Source organism: Scylla paramamosain, unplaced genomic scaffold (genome assembly GCF_035594125.1).
Source record: "Scylla paramamosain isolate STU-SP2022 unplaced genomic scaffold, ASM3559412v1 Contig28, whole genome shotgun sequence".
NCBI lineage: Eukaryota > Metazoa > Arthropoda > Malacostraca > Decapoda > Portunidae > Scylla > Scylla paramamosain.
The window spans coordinates 568570-590200 of NW_026973693.1; the positions used below are offsets into that span (position 1 = coordinate 568570).

The 21631-nt window shown below is 40.7% G+C and overlaps 1 protein-coding gene and 1 long non-coding RNA gene across 16 annotated transcripts in view; one reads left to right on the forward strand and one right to left on the reverse strand.

The window, feature by feature from the left end:
• LOC135097684 (uncharacterized) overlaps positions 1–6896 on the forward strand; it is a 69982-nt gene extending 63086 nt beyond the window's left edge. For 5 of the 13 annotated variants that reach the window (XM_063999639.1, XM_063999643.1, XM_063999644.1 and 2 more), the window contains 8 exons: positions 749–896; positions 1282–1408; positions 1769–2932; positions 3142–3236; positions 3807–3968; positions 4689–4870; positions 5249–5340; positions 6232–6896. In XM_063999639.1, coding sequence (XP_063855709.1) covers position 2932; positions 3142–3236; positions 3807–3968; positions 4689–4870; positions 5249–5340; positions 6232–6605 — 906 coding nt within the window. In that variant the 5' untranslated portion in view covers positions 749–896; positions 1282–1408; positions 1769–2931 and the 3' untranslated portion in view covers positions 6606–6896. Of the gene's footprint in view, positions 1–748; positions 897–1281; positions 1409–1768; positions 2933–3141; positions 3237–3781; positions 3969–4688; positions 4878–5238; positions 5341–6231 lie in introns of all 13 variants that reach the window. The other 8 variants (XM_063999641.1, XR_010265970.1, XM_063999640.1 and 5 more) reach the window with 8 other exon arrangements.
• On the reverse strand, positions 5805–21510 carry LOC135097687 (uncharacterized). 3 transcript variants are annotated; one of them, XR_010265974.1, is made up of 4 exons: positions 20454–21510; positions 8064–8148; positions 7119–7275; positions 5805–6696 (listed from the first exon to the last, which is right to left on the reverse strand). It is a non-coding gene; the product is annotated as an uncharacterized LOC135097687 (long non-coding RNA). The 3 variants fall into 3 exon arrangements; XR_010265973.1 differs by lacking the exon at positions 20454–21510 and having other exon boundaries at positions 8064–9312; XR_010265972.1 differs by lacking the exons at positions 8064–8148; positions 20454–21510 and having other exon boundaries at positions 7119–8057.
• Between the last annotated feature and the right edge of the window lie 121 nt (positions 21511–21631).

Here is a 21631-nt window from a genome sequence, read left to right on the forward strand (position 1 = left end):
GGGGGTGTCAAGACACTCAGGGTCGTCGACAGAAAGGCAGTCCGACCTGGGGACATTTATGGTCCCCTCCCCTGATGGGGACTCCGAGGCTGGTGTAGGAGTTGCCATGATGATTTTAAAATTTTTGAGTGAAGGGTGTGTGTGTTATTAGGTGCTTGTAGTTTTGTGTGGAGGAAGAGAGTCGTCTTTAGAGGGCAGGCTGTGACTGCCCCCTTGTGTTGTGAGACACAAAGGGAAACGTTCAGTGAGGTCACAGCTGGGTTTAATGATAAGTTCACAGCACCCCCTGAACAGTGCTTTAGACCTCACTGGGAGTAATTATCGTTTCGGCAGGTGTCTACTGCCTCCTCTCTCAGTCTTGTTGTACTTTTCATGCTTGATATTTGCTTGTTTGTGTTTTTGTATTGATTTTTGTTTTGTTTTTGTTGTTTATTTGTAATGTTTTGTAAATGTTTTGTGAGTTGTGTTAGTGTTTGATGTTGTTTGTTGTGTTTGTAGTGTTGCTGTGTGCCTATTGATTGGGAGGTGATGGTGGTTAGTGTGTGTGTGTGTGTGTGTGTGTGTGTGTGTGTGTGTGTGTGTGTGTGTGTGTGTGTGTGTGTGTGTTACTACTACTACTACTACTACTACTACTACTACTACTACTACTACTACTACTACTAGGTCAGCCTTGCTACTTCCCTTAGTACACTTGAATACCTCCATCAGATCCCCTCTTAATCTACTACTACTAGTACTACTGTTGCAGGCACAGGTGCAGGGGTGCCTCAACATGCCAGCCACCTACAACACTGTGGTGGCACGGACACAGTTAGCACACCAGTTTTACGAGCACGTCAGTGAGGTAGCCAGAATGTGTTGCCAACTTGTTCATGACCAGCACCTGCAGCAGCAAGGTCAGGTTAAGTTAGTTAAGTTTTTCATATGTGAATGTTGTGACTGTCAAAATGGAGGTCACAAGGGTTTTCTGAGGGTCACAGGGGTTCTGAATGTGACGGGGAAAGAGGAAGAAGGAGAGGAAAGGTGGAGAAGAAAGGTAGAGAGGAAGAAAGAGGGAAAGATGAAGAAGAGAAGAGGGAACAAAGAGGAAGAGGAGATAATTGTTAAGAATTTGTCTCTCTTCTTCTCTTCCTCTTTCTTTCCTCATTTCTCATTTCGTTGACTGTTTTGTTTAATTTGCTGTAGTCTGCACTCCTCCCTCCACTACTACTACTACTACTACTACTACTACTACTACTACTACTACTACTACTACTACTACTACTACTACCACTACTGCAGGCTGGGCAGCAGTGGTGGCCAGCTTGGAGGACATTGTGGCAGCCTTCAGAGCAAGACATGACGCATTCCAGCAAAACTTTGTGGAGTATCTCAGTGGCCGGGAGGAGAAGGTTGCCCTGCTTCAGTTGTGAGTTTGTGCATGTGTGTGTCAGGATTGGAGGAAAGGTGGAGGGAACATGGAGGGAGGTCTGTGAGGGAGGAGAGGCCTGGAGGTAACTTGTGGAGGGAGATATGGAGAAGGGAAAGGAGGGAGGTGGAGGGGAAAATGTGTGGCTGCCATGTCAGACTATCTAATGAAAGCACTACTTTAACTACAAAGCATATGTCACAGGATTAAGGGAAAGGTGGAGGGAACATGGGGGAAGGCCTGTGAGGGAAGAGAAGCCTGGAAATAACTTGTGGAGGGAGATATGGAGGAGAGAAGAGAGGGAGGTGGAGAGAATGTCTTGCATATTTTTTTTTTATTACTTACAAGTCTCTCCTGCAGTTGTGTGTGTCTCCACTCTTCCTGGCAACTCACCAATGGGGAGAGGAGGAGGAGGAGGAGGAGGAGAAGAGAGAAGAGAGGAGGAAAGAGATAGAAAAATGGTTGGAGTGTGTAGTGTAGGATAATGACTATGATTGGGCTGACTTGCTGTATCTTGATTTATTGATTGATTCAGCCTGCAAATTTAATGTCAACATAAACACAGCATACCTCAATATCATGTAACTCCCTTCAATATCTTGTAACTTCACCCAGTAAACAGAAGAATAACATAAGATGAACACATATCCCATTCTATTATTCACTATTGCAATGACACACGATACATATAAAATAGTACTCACAAAATGACCGCCCATCATCAGCCAAGGCAGACTTCACCATATGTCTGATTACAGCATTACCCCAACTATGCTGCAAAGTTACACTTAATCAAATCCTCCTATCAGCACCGCATTCAATATAACACCAACCAATATGCACAATCAGCGGCATAACATAAGTCAAACAAATCAGAGAAATAATGTTATCACAAAACTCACCTCAGTCAAACAACCGCCACTCACCCCTGACAGGCACCAACTGTACCTCTGCCTACCTTCCCCCTACACCCTGAGTGCGGTATAATATATATCCGTGTTACATACACAGACCCTAAAAGAAAACTTCCTCTTGACAAACAAATACACATTACTAACCAATACCAAACTTGTTAATAAGTAAGAAAACAATATATGTATCTCAATAATAATTACAATTCTTGTCATATATGCCAATAACAATTATACAGTAACTGGAATACAACCCGTGTCTACACCTCTTTCCAACCAATGACAGCGACACACACTGCCCGCTCCACATTCAAAGGTGCCAACATTGACATTATAATTCTAATATGATGAGAATCATATTACAGAGTGTATGAGTGTGTGTCTGTCTGTCACTACTACTACTACTACTACTACTGCTACTACTAGTTTTGAAGAGGACCTGAAGCTACTGGCAAGGATTCCAGTCTTCCCTGAATTCTTTTTGGGGAAGACACAAGAGGAAGAGGAAGAGGAGGAAGCTGGGAAGAAGAGGACAAGCACAGCACAGAAGAAAAGGAGGAAGAGCAGGAGGATGAGAAGAGGGCAGGAGGAGGAGGAGGAGGAAAAAGAGAAAGTAAGTTGTTTTTGTTGTTGTTGTTGTTGTTGTTGTTGTTGTTGTTGTTGTTGTTGTTGTTGTTGTTGTTGTAAATAAAAATAATTGTTGATATCTCTCTCTCTCTCTCTCTCTCTCTCTCTCTCTCTCTCTCTCTCTCTCTCTCTCTCTCTCTCTCTCTCTCTCTCTCTCTCTCTCTCTCTCTCTCTCTCTCTCTCTCTCTCTGTCAGTGAGGCAAGTGTCACTGCTGGACTGGATCAGCGCCAAGGACAGCCAAAGTGACGTCAGACAGATTGCCCAACTCTGCTGCAGGGGACTGGCCCAGGTGTGTGTGTGTGTGTGTGTGTGTGTGTGTGTGTGTGTGTGTGTGCAACAGGGTGTTAGGGTGTCAGGTATTCACATCTAATTCTTGATACATAATTCTGTTTCCATAGGATTGAATCAAGTTTGTAATCTTGCATTGTTTAACAAGTTGAGTTGTCACATTTGTCTTTAAGCTGGCTCCCCCTCCCCCTGTGTTAGAATATTACATATTTTCAAGGTCACAGGGACACTGAGCTGGGTTCTCAAGGGTGTTTCTCCTGTCACTAATGCAGAAATGTTGTTAATCTGTCACTGTAACTGTAAAAGCATCCTTGAAAACCCATGTCATTTTAACTAGAGCCTTTTAAAAGAGTGTTTCTCGTGTCAGTAATGCAGAAATGTTAATGTGTCACTACAACCATAAAAACTCCCTTGAAAATCTGCTTCACTTCAACTAGAACCTTTTAAAAGAGTGTTTCTCCTGTCAGTAATGCAGAAATGTTAATCTGTCACTGCAACCATAAAAACCCCTGAAAACCCATATCAACTAGACACACACACACACAGCACCAATACTGCTGCTGCCACACAGATCAACAAGGGGCTGCTGAAACTAGTGGGGCAAGAGGTCAGCGCTGTGCTTCGAGAGGCAGACCGGCCACAGATGAAGGGGCTCGGTGAGCACCTGTGTGGCCTGGAGCAGCTCATGCATGATGCCGCCTACATGGTGCAGGAGCAGAGCAATTTCTCACAGGTACTCCTTCATATCTCCCTCCACAAGTTACCTCCACACTTCTTCCTCACAGACCTTCCTCCATCTTTCCTCCACCTTCCCTCCAATCCTGACTATCCTGTGACTCTTGCTTCATAGTTAAAATAGTGTTTTTGTTAGATAGTCTGACATCACAGCCAGCCATTTTCCCCTCAAGTTATCTCCATGTTTCTGCTTACTTACAAATTTCCTCCATCTTTTCTCCATTTTCCCTCCAATTCTGACTATCCTGTGACTCTTAAAAGAGTGATTTTGTTAGATGGTATGACATCACAGCCAACCATTTTCCCCTCCATAAGTGTCTTTTCTTTCCTCCATATCTTTCCACAGCTTCCCTCCAGGATCTTCAAATATGATAGCCTATTTAGACCTGGTACATTACAATAGACAGACACAGCCCAGGCAACCAGGGACCCTACTTGTACACTAGTGGCCAATATTAGAGTGTGTGTGTGTGTGTGTGTGTGTGTGTGTGTGTGTGTGTGTGTGTGTGTGTGCGCACACGCGTGCGCTCTCCTGTAGGTGTGGAAGAGTGGGTGGAGTGGAGTAAATAGTAGAATGTTGGTGATTTATTGAGTGACAGCAGGGATGTTGGTAGAGTGCCAGGCCAGTGACTTGCTGCTGGCTTGTGCTGTGCAGCAGTTGCAGCATTCAACTATTGCTGTGACCTCTTGCTGAGACCTGTCTCTCTGTACATCTCAGAAGGCCAACTTTTGCCCAAGAGCGATGCCCCCAGAGGCCCCCAGACCAGCATTCCTCAAGTCTCTCCCAAGACACCACCTGCCATGCCATCTGAAGATGCACAACGTGGCTTTGCAGCACACCACACCACAGGCCGGTGACTCCCGTGCACCACTTGATAGGGAATGGTGTGTCTGTTGGCAGTGAGTGGTGAGACAAGTGTTGGTCTTGTTGTACTTGGTAGTCAGCATGTTCACTGGGTTCAAACTGTACCTCATGTATCCATGTTTGACAAGACCACTCTTCTCACATTCAAATAATAATAGTAGATTTGTGTTAGAGATCCCAGTGAAAATGTGAAAATATTTGAAATACTTAGTGTCACTTACTTAATGAGAAGACTTGAATTGCTGTCGCATCTTTGCTCAGCAGTGAGGCGGCTGGAGTTGTGAAGCAAGTGTGGCAGATAGCCCTGCGCTGCCGGTGCAGAGATGTGTTGTTGACACATCTCTGTACAAGCCCACAATTATTATTTGACATCAGATAATGCAACATTTATTTATTGATTTAGTTTTTGGCAGAGGGTGGTGCTGTGAAGCTGGTGGCACAGGGGCTGACCAGGGTTCTGCAGAACAGCACACCACAGCAGCAGCAGCAGCAGCAGGAGCATTGTGTCAGTGTTTAAGCTTCAGTATCTTTGATGATAGTGTTTAAATATACTATGTTGGTCTGTTTATTAGCATTCACATTAATTTGCTTTGCTTAGTCTTCATTTGTTCTTTATTTAATGTTTGCATATATATAATTGTTTAGTCTTTTATTGAGATTAATTTTTCCCTGTGTGTTTATTGTGTTGGCAAATGTCTTCCCCTTTACAAGCTTACTCCTTGTTATATAGGTCAGTTCAAAGTGGAGCATTTTGACTCAATACTTGACTCACTGTACTCATCATCAACCCGTGTCCTGTACTTTGTGTACAAGCTTCCATATATTTGAGTTGTGCATCTAATACACCCTTCACTATTTACTTGTTGAGCCTCGCTTCATTCACGCAGGATACAACAAAACGAAGCCTGTCCATTTTGTGTCCATTTTTTATTCTAGGCACTCTACAAGATGCAGCATTTGTGTATGTAATGTGTGTGTGTGTGTGTGTGTGTGTGTGTGTGTGTGTGTGTGTGTGTGTGTGTGTGTGTGTGTGTGTGTGTGTGTGTGTGTGTGTGACACTTATTGGTGAGGGGCTGTGGGGAGTCACTGTGGAGAACATACTGTGGAGCTGTGGGCTGAGAAGAGAAGAGAAGAGAAAGAGAGAGAGAGAGAGAGAGAGAGAGAGAGAGAGAGAGAGAGAGAGAGAGAGAGAGAGAGAGAGAGGGGGGGGGGGTAAGGCTAGCATGAATGAGTGTGAAGTGAAGCAGGTGTTGAGTGTTGTTGATGCAGGGGTGAGATGTTACTCAATGTTGTTCATCACAGGAGAGGTGTTGTTCAGTGTTGTTGATGCAGGGAAGAGGTGATACTCAGTGTTATTCATCATAGGAGAGGTGTTGTTCAGTGCTGTTCATTGCAGGTGAGGGAAGACACAGCATGTTGAGGCAAGGCAGCAGCTGTGGAGGAGTGGACAGCTGCACCACTGACACCACCACCACCACCACTGCTCAATGCTGCTGCTGCTGCTGCTACTACTACTACTACTACTACTACTACTACTACTACTACTACTACTACTACTACTACTACTACTACTACTACTACTACTACTACTACTACTGCTGCTGCTGCTGCTGCTGCTGCTGCTTCTGCTTCTGCTGCTGCTGCTGTTCCCCTCCTCCTCCCAGCACAGAAACAGACTGTGGGGTCCTGCCACAATGCGGCTCTCTCCTGCAGGACATGTTCTCGTCACCTTCATGTCCCGGACGCGTGCATAGACTTGTGCCTCAGTAGCCTGGCCGCAACAGACTGCAGCTGTGTGCTGTGCTGTGGCTGGCCAACAGGAGGGGGCGGGCAAGCTGGCCACCCTCTGCATCACCACCTGCTGGGGAAAGAAGAGCACCGTTGTTGTCATCTTTGTTTTCCTTCTTTTTCCTTTTGTTTTCCTTCACTGTTTGCAGGGAATGGTGGCAGAATTTGTTGATGTTGTTGTTGTTATCTGTTTGTTATTAAATGATGTGTTCATTGTGTTGTTGTTATTGTTGTTGTTTTGTGTGTGTGATGAACAAAAGCAGTCCACAGTTACTGGTGTTTGTTTTCCCCTTCAACTGTATACAAACATAAAGGGCTGGCTAGAAGTACAGTAGTAGTAGTAGTAGTAGTACAATTACCAGTATATTTCAACAAATGCTGGAACTACTACTACTAAAAATATATAATCCAGGACCTCTACTATCATTTTTACTACTATATTGAGCATTACTATTACCACTACTATCTATTCTACTAACACCACTGCCACCACACCTTGCTCAGCCTGGTCCTGTGCCCTGGCCAGCTGCTGGAGGAGGAGGTGGTGGATGCCCTCTCCTGCTAGTTGTGGTGGTGGTGGTGGTGTGTGGCTGTAGGGGTGGCTCTGACAGACAAAACGGGTTCACCACACACGGCCCACTAGTTGTCTCTTCTGCAACAGTGATGACAGGTCAGGTTTGGTTGAGTGAGGTGAGGCCAACACTCAGAAGGCCTATACACACTTAAAAACACAAAAAAAAACACACAAGACACAAACAGAGGCTGGGTTGTGCTAACACTCAGAATGACTACATAAAATACAGAGTGCTGGGGTTTGGGAAGAGGAAGAAAAGCACTACGGGCAAATGTAAAATGTGAAGCGGAAAGATGAACAAAATGACGGCAGTGGACAGTTTGAGAGTCAGTGTGTGGATGATGATAATACTCTAAAAACACAATGTGTCTGACAAGCAAGTATTATTTTCAACTCTTCATTGCAAAACAATACAAAATGTCCATTATTCCTGTCAAACTTTGCTTTTGTGGCTTTTAGAATATTTTTTTTTCTCCAAATAGCTAAATTTCACCATTTTCCAGATGGTGTGACAGAGAATTTTACATGCCACCAATGACATCTCAAGTTGTGTCACCACCAAAAAGAACTGTTTGAATGAAAATGTGCAAATACATCAATCCCAAACATTTCCTTGAGGAACACCACCAGCAACAGCCCTGGACACTGCCTCTAATTCCACCACAACACAACCCTTGCACTAACCTGTCACGTGGAGCTGAAGCAGAGGCCTCACTCAGGTCAACAGCCCTGGACACTGCCTCTAATTACACCACAACACAACTCTTGCACTAAGCTGTCATGTGGGGCTGAAGCAGAGGCCTCACTCAGGTCAACAGCCCTGGACACTGCCTCTAATTACACCACAACACAACTCTTGCACTAACCTGTCATGTGGGGCTGTAGCAGAGGTCTCACTCAGGTCAACAAAGGTGCTCATCATTCAAGGCTTTGCTCCAACCTTTAAAATGCCTTTACAAAAACAAAAAATGTTCAGAGCACTAAAGGAACTTGTGGCTTTTGAGAGAGAGAGAGAGAGAGTGTGGCAGGGAGGTGGTGATGGTGACAGCCAGGGACAGCTCCACATGGGGCTCCATCAGCACCACCCATAGCAGGATCAACAACAACAACAACAACAACACTGGTCTGTGCTAGCTCCTCTGGGGCTCTGCTGTGACTGGGGATAGTCAGATAGTACACTGCTTTGGTCAATAGTTAAAACTATGGGTTTCCTTTGTGGTTTTGTGTTGAAAATGTTACTATCAATGTTTTTTTGCTCTTCAAATATGACTATATTTTTTGTGATGTATAATTTAGTCCCTCACTTTATGGATAGTCAGATGGTGTTCTATTTTGGGGCTAATAGTCAAAATAGTTCAAAATTGTGTTTTTTGGGGGTTTATGTTTCAAGGCCTCCTCTGTGAAATCCTTGACTACCTGAGTCTGCTGTGCCTCTGGATAGTCAGATAGTAAACTATTTTATGGGTGATGGCTAAAATTGTGTTTTTGGTGTTTTTTTAGTATGAAATTTTTTTTAGGAGGGGGATGACTTCACAAAATGGTGTACTATTTTGAACAAAACACCACAAAAAACATCCCATCATAGCAAAATAGTCCAAAATCATGTACTATCCTGCCAAGACAGTTAAAAATGGTCAACTTCTACCAAAATAGTGCAAGATGGCATACTATCCCAGCAGAACAGCCTGGGATAGTGTACTACTAACCTTTGACCCACATGTAGGCAGCAGCAGCAGCAGCAGCCACAGCAAAGACTATCAGGAATAGTACAAAGGCAAGGGCTCCAGACTATTTGCCATGGCTTGACTAACGCCACACCGGATAGTCTTGGGAGGTGTGCCTTGTCCTCAGCATGCACCAGACATATATATACTATCCAGAGCTGTAGTAGTAGTAGTTGTAGGTAGTAGTAGTAGTAGTAGTAGTTTGGTTATGTTAGGTAAGACAAAAGAGCAGGAGGAGGAGAAAAATTGTAGTAGTAGTAGCAGTAGTAGTTTGGTTAGATTAAATTAGGTGAAGGAAGAAGAAGAAGAAGAAGAAGAAGAAGAAGAAGAAGAAGAAGAAGAAGAAGAAGAAGAAGAAGAAGAAGAAGAAGAAGAAGAAGAAGAAGAAGAAGAAGAAGAAGAAGAAGAAGAAGAAGAAGAAGAAGAAGAAGAAGAAGAAGAAGAAGAAGAAGAAGAAGAAGAAGAAGAAGAAGAAGAAGAAGAAGAAGAAGAAGAAGAAGAAGAAGAAGAAGAAGAAGAAGAAGAAGAAGAAGACGACATCTCCTCTTATTCCTTCTTCTCCTCCTCCTCCTCATCATCATCATCAGCAGCAGCAGCAGCACCAGCATCACAGCAACACAACCGGCGGCGTGGTCGTGCTGCTTTTAAATTCCACCGAAAATGCACCGAGGAGACGCGGGAATGTAGGGAAATTGTTTGTTATTTTTGTTAATATTTTCTCTCTCTCTCTCTCTCTCTCTACTTCAATCTTATGTCACCTAACCCCTGTCTGGAAATAAAAAAGAAACAAAACGCTCAGAGGACTTTACATATCACGAACAAACAAGGTATTAATTAATAACGAGAGAGAGAGAGAGAGAGAGAGAGAGAGAGAGAGAGAGAGAGAGAGAGAGAGAGAGAGAGAGAGAGAGAGAGAGAGAGAGAGAGAGAATGTTTATACTTCACTAAGTACACATGTATGTACTGTGATGTCCAGGTAACAAAAGCCAAAAGACAAGGAGTCCGTGCACCACAACATTTGGTTCTCTTGCGCAACACAAGAGAGACATGAAAGCAAGGGTGGACTTTGCCGCGGCACAGGCAGCGTCACATCTCAGGCCTGGGCACACAGAGAGCAATGTCTACAGCGACACTGGCACACCTGTCTCAGCAAACACTTTGAGACGCCTGCATGTACTGGATGGCACGATGAAACACTCGCCAAGAGAAAAGTGCGAGGCAAGCAGCCAGCAGAGCGAGGGGCAGGCGCCGTTTTCTGGAGATGCAGTCATTTGCACTCTTGCTCACACGTCCTTCACATTCATCAACAGCTTTTCATACTTTTTGTTGTTGTTTATAGATAAATGCTCTATGATCGACACTGACCCTTTTTTTCTTTTTTATCAAAATAAAAGAAAACATTTAAGAAAATATTTTTCATACGAATAAAAATGTTTTCTAATAATTATTCTCATAATTATTAATTTTACGACGACTTGTTAAAAAAGTAGTTATTGACAGACCTAGAAAAAATGCTCCCCTGCATGACGAACTACTTCAAACACTGACTGAATTAAAAGGTTGAAGAGTTATGTTGCAATTAGCAAGACCATCTTCTATTTTACATATTTTTATTTTTCTATTTTTTTCTTTTTCATAAATCTGGTTGTAACTCTTCATGAACATGTTTCACGACAGTACGCATCTACACAAAAAGTATCATTAAGCTACAGTGATATTTAGTGACGTGAAAATAATACGGGGAAATACCCCAACTTTACACCTACTATTATGGGCCCTCGTGGCCCAGTGGGTAGAGTGATGGACTTTGGAGTTTTGAGTGAGGGACGCCGGGGTTCAAACCCCACTCAGAACTCACAAGAAACTTCAAGGGCATCCTCTCCAAGAAACTTCAAGGGCATCCTCTCCATCGCCACGTGTGCCTAACAAGCACACAACACCACGTGGTGATGGAGCTTCGTCACCACGTGTGCCTAACAAACACACAATAGGTGACGGAGCTGCCCACGGGAGGTGAGAGAGCAACACCTCCCTGTGCCCCTCCACGGGAGGTGAGAGCTGCAAGGGACACTATATTATCAAATAATTATATTATTTTTATTATACCCATGATTAAATACTTCTACTACCCATTAATACTTCTACTACCACTACTACTGCTACTACCACTACCACTACTACTACCATGTTTACAACCACCCTCGCTAGAGGTAGGGTAGATGATTTTTCTTTTTTCTTTATATTTTTTTCACATATGAATCCGTTATTTTACTGCTTATTTTCTTCTACCTACTCGCCTCTAGCGAGGGTGGTTGTAAACATAGTAGTAGTAGTAGTGGTAGTAGAAGTATTAATGGTTATAATAATAATAATATTATTATCATATATATATATATATATATATATATATATATATATATATATATATATATATATATATATATATATATATATATATATATATATATATATATATATATATATATATGATAATAATATTATTATTATTATATATTATATATAATATATTATATATAATATTAATAATATAATATATAATAATATATAATATATATATATATATATATATATATATATATATATATATATATATATATATATATATATATATATATATATATATATATATATATATATATATACTTAATTTTATTACAGTATATTTATTTCATTTTTACTTTCATTAGTTTTTTATTTTTCTTTCCTTTTCTTTATTTATTTTTGTTTATTTATTTATTTATTTCATTTTTTATTTATTTTTTTTTTTGCACATACTTCCTAAATAATTTTTGTTGAAGTTGATTTTTTCTTTCTTTTTTCTTCATTTCATTCTCTTGAACAAATTGTATTTTTCTCTCTTATATAAATATTTTATTTTTACTATATATTTATTTTTTCATGCTTTTTTATTTATTTTTTTTTTGTTCTCTTCGAGAAATTGTCATTTTCACATATGCATTCATTATTTTACTACACTTTTCTTTTTTTTTCCCTTTTAATTTCTTTGCATGTTTTTTTTTCCAAAGAAATAATGTTGTTAGTGCATGAAAAACAAGACACTAATTTGTTTTGTTAAAATACTTTTATCCTCTTCATCATGTTAAGTTTTTCACACATACGTCCATAATGTCTTTCCTTTTTTCTTTTTTTTTTTTTTTTTTGTTATTTTTTTATCCTTTTCAATTTACATTTCTCAGACATATATACGTAATTTTACTGCATTTTTTCTTTCTTCTTTGTTATATTTCATCCTCTTCAACAAGTTCCGCTTTTCACGCAAACATCCATAATTGCAGTGCGCATTTTCCTTTTTTTTTTGTATTTTCTTTTACATCCTCTTGAACGTGTTACGTCTTGTTTACAAATATATCTTTTCGTCTTTATTTTTCAAGTTACGTGTTTTTATTTTTTTCCTTTTATTTTATTCTTTTTTCCTTTATTCTTTTTCATCATGTTTAACTCACACATACTATATACATATTTTTCTACAACATTATTTTTATCTTTTCTTCATGTCATCCTCCTGGACAACTTACGACTTTCACACTTATATACATACGTAACTGTATTGCAAGATTCTGCTCTTTTATTTTTATTTTTTTTCACGTTTCAGTTTGTTTTTTATTCTCATCAGTAAGTCATATGTTTCCCCTTTTTCTTTGTTTTCCTGTTTCTTTGTTTTATTTCATCGTCTCACACAAGTAACCCTTTTCTCACAAACATCCCTAATTAGGGTACATGATTTTTCTTTTTTCTTTATATTTTTTCACATATCAATCCGTTATTTTACTGCTTATTTTCTTCTTTTTTCGTTTTCTTTTCTTTTTAATCCTCTTTATATATATATATATATATATATATATATATATATAGTAAATCTATATAAAAGATTTACTACAATTTTTTTTTCCTTTATTTCGGATTTTTCCACCGCAATAATGTTGGTCCTGCATGAAAGGCAAGGCTCAGACTCATGCAGGATAAAAAAAAAAAAAAAGACAATTTATCTTCTTCATCAAGTAAGTTTTTCACGCATCCATCCATAATCTTAGCACCTGTTTCTTTTTTTTTTATCTTTTTTTTTCCTTATTCTCTTTAAATAACTTTTCTTGTATTTTTTCATTTTTTTTTATTTCATCTTTTTTATTCTTCAAGTTTCTTTTTTTTACACACACTATATACATATATTCAGGAACATATATTCTCTTTTTTTCTTTTCTTTATTTCATCCTCTTGAACAAGCTACGGTTTTCACACTTATATACATAATTTTATTATAGAATATTCTTCTTCTTTTTTCTTTTCTTTTTTTTTTTCTTTTTAGCGTTTTTTTTATTTAATGATTTTCTTCACATATCTTTTTGACATTTCTTCGTATTTTCGTTTTCCTTCGTGTAATTTCATTCTCTTGGATGAATCCATCCATAATTGTTACATTTTTTTCTTTTTCTTTGCATTTTTTTTACAAAGACGTCCATTGTTTTACATTTGTTTTTCTTGCCGCATGAAAAGCAAGGCTCAAGTTTATGTAGGAAAAAAAGTTAATTTATCCTCTTCATCAAATTAACTTTTTCACACATGCTTCAATAATTTTACTACATTTTTTTCTTTTTTTTCTTTTTTGTCCTTTTCAAGTTACGTTTTTCCCATTGATATACATCATTTTACTATTTTTTTTATTTCCTTTTTTCTGTTTTATTTTTTTACGTTACGGTTTTCACACATATACATAATTGTATTACAATATCTTGTTTTTCTTCTTTATTTTTTACTTTTATTCACATTTTCACGTTTTTATTTTTTCATTCTCTTAAAAGATATATTTTTCACATTTTTCACATTTTCTTTTCCTTGTTTTTCTCTCTGGGACAAATCCCGCTGTTCACACAAACATCCACATTGCGTATTTATTTCCTTTATTTAATTTTTTTCACAAATGCATCCATTATTTTGGTTTATATTTTGTTGATTTTTCTTTTCCTGTTTTAATTCTTTTTGGGGAACGTTTTTCACATACATATGTAAAATTTTGATACATTATTTTCTTTTTTTCCTGTTTTTTTTTTTCATTTATTTCACAGAGAAAATGTTCTTCCTGCGTGACAAGCAAGGCTCAGATTCTTGCAGGAAAACACACAATTCATCCTCTTCTTCACGCTGTCTTTCTTTTTCACACAGGCATCCTTAATTTTACTGCATATCTTTTTTTTTTTTTTACCTTTTCTTTTTTGTAATTTTCAGGTTTTGTTTTTCATACATAATTTGCAGGAAAACACACAATTCATCCTCTTCTTCACGCTGTCTTTCTTTTTCACACAGGCATCCTTAATTTTACTGCATATCTATTTTTTTTTTTACCTTTTCTTTTTTGTAATTTTCAGGTTTTGTTTTTCATACATAATAACCTTCTCCTTTTTTTCCTTTTTTTTTTTTTGTTTGTTTTATCCTCTTGATCAAGTTACGCTTTCCACACAAACATCGATAATATTATTACAGCACGTATTTTACTTTTTCTTTATTTTTTTTCTTTTTTTTTACACTAAGTTACGTTTTTCATTCTTTTTACTTGTGTTATCTTATTATTTTTTTCTTTTCTTTATTCTTCTTTCATGATCGAGATTTTTTTTTCTTTCACACATGATATATGCATATTTTTCTTCAATGTTTTTCTTTCCTTTCTTTCATCCTCCTGAGCAAGTTACGGTTTTTACAATTATGTACATAATTGTATTATCAAATATACTTTTTCATTTTCTATCCTCTGTCACAAGTCACGCTTTTCACACAAACATCCCAGTCTTCTCCTGTACCTTGTTCCTGTCAGTCATGTCGCCTGTACCTTCTTCATATCAGTTAGCACCACACCAGTAGCATCCTTCATCTGCTTCGCATGATTTACATCCTTTATTGGCTTGTTCCTACTCCTTGGTATCCTGCATGTTCTCTTCTCTCCTCCTGGTGTTTGCAGCTTTTCCAGTAAATCACGACATGCCTCAGCCTTAGCCACCGCCACTGCTTTCCCTGCTAACTTCTTTGCTCTTCTGTATTCCAACTTATTCTGCCTCGTTCCGCTCTGCTCCCACTCTTTCTTGATTTCCTTTGTCCTTTTCAGTGCATTGTTGACGTGTTCACTCCACCACCATTGTTGTCTAGTTGTGCGTGACTTTCCACACGTTTCTCCCAGTACTTCTCTATCCACTTCTCTCAAGATCCCCGCACTCTTCTTCCACCAGTCCTGGAACCGCTCTGTGTTTAGGTTCACTGTGTGTGGCACCTTGGTCTTGAACTCTTGCTTCTTGGCCAGCCTTCAGTGCAGCCCATCGGGTCCTCTTCTCATAACTTCTCATTACTTTCCTCAGTCTTCTTAGCCATGCATGCATCACTACCAACCGCTGCTGCCTTTATTGCCATGTGCTCTACGGATTTTTTTTTTTATTATTTTTCCATTTTATTTTTTTTTTCTTGTTAGCATTTACTGTATTTACTTATTTTTTTATAATTTTTCTATTTTTTTTTCATTTTCTTTATATATATATATATATATATATATATATATATATATATATATATATATATATATATATATATATATATATATATATATATATTTTTTTTTTATTTCTTTCGCTTTTTATTTATTTTTTCAATCTATTTTTCGGCAAATTTTTCCAGGAGATCAGCGCTCCCTCCGCAGCGGGACGAGTGGAAGGGAAGCCTGACCGTTACTGTACCGACCTTCAAGGTCAAAGAATAGTCAATGAAGTCCATTACAGCACATAAATAATAGAGCATCCCTCTTCCAAACAAGAAGTCATATGCCTGATCCACTTGAACGGTGTCCACGTCCATCATCAGTGCGCGTGTGCCCTGTCCAAAGTCCAGCGAGATTAGTTGCGGCGGCGGAGCACACCTGCCTGCCCTGTGCATCAACTTTTCCCGGCCGAACCTTGTCACGACAAATGATGCTGCGGCGCCAGTGTCCACCAGTACTGTGAGCGGCTCCTCGCTATCTAGTGTTCGTGCGACAAACGTGTATACTTTCCCTACGAACCCTGGCTCAGGTTTCCGCCGCAGACGTTCAGGGTGGCGGAGAAACAGGCTGCCGCTGCCGTCGGGATGGAACTCTTGCACGATCTCGGCTTCCTCCAGGCGGTTCATGGACATGATTATCATTTCAGCGGAATAGTGACCCTCCATCTCCTTTGGAAACACCTGTAAGGGCGTGCTGACCTCCACGCCGCCCTTCAGGGTGATCACCACCTCGTCCAGCTTGATCACCTCCAGCCGCAACGTTCCATAAGCCGTGTTAGAGATTACCGTCACCTTCTCCTCATCGCCCGTGACAAGGCCCATTTTTTCGGCCAGTGACACCATCATTATAGTGACAGAAGCGCCGGTATCCAGGAGAACAGTACAAGGGTGGCCGCGCACTGCCCCGTCCACCAGTTGTCCTTCCTCAATATCAATACGACAGTACTCGCTTACATTTCTTTTCGTCCCAGTGGCCAGCTCGGTGTCCACTACCACCCTCAACACGTTGAACCAGAATATCTCCCCCCAATCTTTGGCCTGGCTCTTGTCTTCCTCCGCATCCTGCGTCTTGCTCGTCTTGGGCTGGCTCTCGTGTTCCTTCTTGTCCCGCGTCTTGCTCTTCTTGGGCTGGCTCTCGTCCTCTTCTGTATCCCGCATCTTCCTCTTCTTGGGCTGGCTCTCGTGCTCCTTCTTGTCCTGCGTCTTGCTCTTCTAGGGCTGGCTCTCGTCCTCTTCTGTATCCCGCGTCTTCCTCTTCTTGGGCTGGCTCTCGTCCTCTTCTGCATCCCGCGTCTTCCTCTTCCTGGGCTGGCTCTCGTGCTCTTTCTTGTCCTGCGTCTTGCTCTTCTTGGGCTGGCTTTCGTCCTCTTCTGTATCCCGCGTCTTCCTCTTCTTGGGCAGGCTCTCGTCCTCTTCTGTACCCTGCGTCTTGCTCTTCTTGGGCTGGCTCTCGTGGTCTTCAATATCCTGCGTCTTTCTCTTCTTGGCCTTTTTCTCGCCCTCCGTGGCCTTCGTTTTCTTATCTTTTCTATCCTTCCTCTTCTCCTGCTCTCCGTGTTCCATATCCTCTTCACCGCCATCCACCTTCCTCTTTTTACGGGTGTCATAGTCCTCCATGTCTCCCGCCTTCCTCTTCTTCTTGTTGTGTTGCTTAACCTGTTTGCCATCATACAGCTTGGTGCTGCTCTTGCTGCTCTCACAGCCTTTCATATGGTCTCCCTTGTTGTTGGTGCGATGCTTCATCTCTTTAACGCCTTCCATCTCCGTGTTGGCCCTGTGGCTGCCGCAGTCTTCCATGCTCTCTAACCTCCTTTTCTTGCTGGGTTGTTTGGCCTCTTCCTTCCTCTGCGTCTTCGCCTTCTCGCTTAACGTCTCTTGGTCGTTCATTGTTTGCTGCTTCCTCTTCTTGCTTTTGGATCGCGTTGTAAACAGTGGTGCGTGAAAACCTTCACAAGGAAAGCCAGGCATGGCACTGTCTTGTCTAGAACCTCTGATTCCATCACCTGTGGTCCCTTTCTTGGCGTGCTCAGCAGCTTGGAGCTGAGCCCTGGCGGCACCCACCACGCGCACCAATCAGAGGCCTCGATTTGAACCTAACAGCCAATCAGATGCAAGAACGATACAACTGTGGTAATACTATATATATATATATATATATATATATATATATATATATATATATATATATATATATATATATATATATATATATATTATAAGTATTCCGTCCTGCATTAAGTTGGAAGTACGTACGTAACAACTTGTTTTCTTTTTGTTGTTGTGTAAATGCAGGCTACTATGGGTTTGAGAGGCCGTGTTACGTCGTTTTTCTGGAATATTCTAACAAACAGGTGAATTATTTCCGTCAGTAGGGTCCAGTGAGAACAGTGTGATGTACGTATATTATGTGCGGATTCTGAAATGCTTCCGCGTCTTATCTGGACAACCTTTAACAGGCTCTCGTGGGAATTAGTGGCATTTCCAAGCGTGTGTTCGTGATTGCAGTGATAGTAGTTCAGCCTTATTAATCGGGACAGTTTAGAGAAAGTGACTAATCACTTCTGTGGTCTTTGAAGACAATCGTGATGGCAGAGCAAAGTCTTTCAGAACAGCGGCCTTGCACTTGCTGGTGGCGTCGTGAAGGATGAAGCAGCAGAGACAGTCGACCAGCAAGTCACTCACTTCCTTTGTCCCAGGAGTAAGTATCTGTCCTTACACCCGCGCAAACCACCAACATCCGCCTCACTCAAACAAGCTGCCACCCATGCAACCAGTCTGTCCATTACAGTATTAGCAAAATTCCAATCATCATGGGTGTGTCGTGTCTTCAAAATTCATGTTTACTTTGCAGAACAGTGAAGCTTGTCGTGGCGTCAGCAATTTGCTGCAGCAGGTTGCTTCGTGTTTCGCTGCTTGGAGAATTCCACTTATTGTTGACGTGTCATTTCTTTATATGTCATATTTACTTTATAAAATTGTGCAGGTTTTCTCAGCAGACAAACTGGTGTTTCCTCGGTACACACACCAGGAGAAGACTTCCTGCATGGTGGTGCACTCAATTTCTTCAAGTAGTGCGCAAGGAAGAGGACTTTTGAAAACATGAGGAGCTGACGCACAATGAAGCAGCTGATACAGCAGCACACAATACGGCAACACTTTACTGCTCACTCAAAGTATGGCAAGGACACTGACTTCCGTGAATGAGACGACACGATGAGCTCAGTGTGAGAAAATCAGTGTGCATTTGGCAACGTGCCTCCAGAGTGTTTACAGGACAGCGGTGACCTGCCACCTTGTCCTCCTTGCCGTGCGTGTAATACCCATTCACCTCTACCTCTTGTACAGTGTAGCCACTTCATACACTATAAAGTATCTTCAGAGTCCACCTATAAAATCACCACCATATTTGTCTTTTCCACTTGTCACGCCAACCTCAACTGGAACACGACACGTACAACAACAGGCTGAGGTTTTACCAACACTAATTTTACCTATTTCTTAACCTTTTTCTCTCTTTTTATTGTAAACACTTTTTTTTACTTGTTTGATGAAATCAAATAAAAAGCAAATCGTATTAACTACACCTATAAAAATACATAAAACAGATTTTAAAATAGATAACAAGAATATAAATACAGGCAAAGTCTTGATGTCAAACACGCACATTTATCATATCGTAACCAAAGCAGTGTGCCAAACTCACAGAAATACAAAACGCAAGACAAGTGACTTTACATAAAACAATATTTTACAAGGTCTAGTTCCTCAAATATAGCAAAAAGAAAGAATAGTAAAAAAAAAAAAAAGTTGTATAATATGCGGCAAAGTTCAAGCACTTTCCTCCTCTGCTGTGTATTAAGTCAAGGGCTAACTCAGGCTCTTCTTCTCCGAAATTAAAAGTTTAGCGATTTATCTATGTATTCTTTATGTAGTAGTGGCACTGGCCAGGGGCTGGAAAAATTTCATAAGAAAGGGACCACCGGGGTGCTAGGTACTAAAGAAAAAGGACAGAACGGATAATCCAAAATTTGAAAAATGTTTTGACTCTTCCCCCTTGAAGGGATTCTGGTCGTAGGAAGGGCAGAATACAGAACCAAGCAGGGAGTTCCAGAATTTAACAGTGAAAGGATTAAAAGATTGTGAATACTGGTTAAATCCTGCATTTGGGCATTTGGGAAGTGAAGAGAATAGTGGTGGGAGAAAGTAGAAAGTCTTGTGCAGCGAGGCTGCGGGAAGAGGAGAGGCATGCAGTTAACAAGATCATAAGGGCAGTCAGCGTGTTAGTAGAGGCAGAAGGCAAGAAGAGATGTAACATTGCGGCGAAGAGAGGCTGAGTAAGAGTCAGTTAGAGGAGAAGGCTGATAGGACGAAACACTTCTGATTCCAGCCTGTTCAGGAGTGTTGAATCCTCCTCCCCCCCTCCCCCCTCATATGAGAAGCGTACTCCATACATGACGATGGGTACAGTCACCACACTCTCGCTAACTTCCATATCTTTCTCCTCCTCTCCCTCGTCCTTAAACCCTTGCTTCGTATCCTTTCTTGGTTCCTCCCTTCTGCACCGCTCCGCCTTGCCCTCTTTCATTCTTTCTTCCTGCACTTTCTTTGTCAGATTACACTTTACGAACACTTCACTTGTATTCCTTCACTTTATCTGAAGTCCTTTCACTTTCCTGCACTTAAAACTCTTTCATTTGACCTGCTGGTGATGAGAAGGTATGGCTCCGTTCACCCGATCCTGCTGCTGCTGCTGCTGCTGCTGCCTGTGTGTGTGTGTGTGTGTGTGTGTGTGTATGTGTGTAATCTGATAGTTACTTATTTTGTATTTATTAACTTATGGTGTTATGTTGGTTTGTGGTTCTATAATTTTGGATGTCTTTATAAATGTTTGTAATCATGTTTTGCTGTTAAATTATAAGCTATGGTACATGGACGTGTGTGTGTGTGTGTGTGTGTGTTGCAGGGATGCCAGGTACACACAACCGTCCAGAGGTGTCAGAGAGTCGTCACAAGTGAAACACAAGCACATATCCCGGATCGGAAACAAGCGTGCCCCCTCCGCCATCCGAGGCTGGGCGGCGACTGGCGGCAGGACTGACTGTGTGTGTGATCTGAGCGCCGCGGCTGTCTCACTCTTCTGATCGGAGCACCAACACAGCTTCGGATCACGCCTCGTTGTGTTTGATGCCTGTATTCTGAAACGCTTCACTCTCTCAATACGACAATGTTCAAAGGCCACAGACTTGATCAGCCGAGTTCTCTAGAGTCTTTCTCTTGTTCATAACAAGAGAATCTTGTTTATCTGCCACCAGAAATATAAAAACACCCTTGAAGACCCTTGCAACTTCAACTACAGTCTTCTGAAAGTAGTGGAGGCGTGGCACAGAAGTGTTTCAAAATAGTCCTTGGTTCTGTGAGGTTCTCCTTTTGTTGTGAAAATCCGTTTTCTGTGAACTTGAAAGAAGTGTAACCATGTTTCGTATAAAAAGCAAATACGTAATTGTGGGATGCATTACGCCACGAGACTCTGCGATATGCAATAATTTATACCACATATTGCATTATTATTATTAGTAGTAGTACTAATACTATTTTTCTCTTTCCCTCCTCCTCCTCCTTTCATGGACACTCACTAACCTTGTTTTGCTGACGCCAAGGTACACCCACACACTCATCCAGGACTTCCTTCCCTTTAGGAGTAACAATATCGAGCAGCCTAAAACAGCCAACAATGTTCGTAAGCCGTAAACAACCTGAACAAAATAATTGTCTTAATCGGCAGATCATTTGAACATAAATGAAAGAAATGATCCTCACTCTGTACAACCCCTTGGTCCGTCACCTCCAAAGCACTACCCGACCAAGCGGCCTTTCGAGAAAGGGAGAGAAGGACGCCAGGACGGGCACCAGTGGCGGAACGCCGCGACAGTGAGGCGGATCCTCTAGACCACTGCTTCCCAACCTTTTATAAGCTCATGGACCTTCAAGGGAGCTTTTGAGATATTCATGTATCCTAACACATAGGATAATGAATTACAAAAAAAAAATAAATAAAAAAATAAAAAATACATAGTTTCAAGACTGAAAAATATAAATTAAAGTAGCACGTCTCTGTTTTAATAATAAAAAATAATCACCCCATCCTACATAACTGTTTT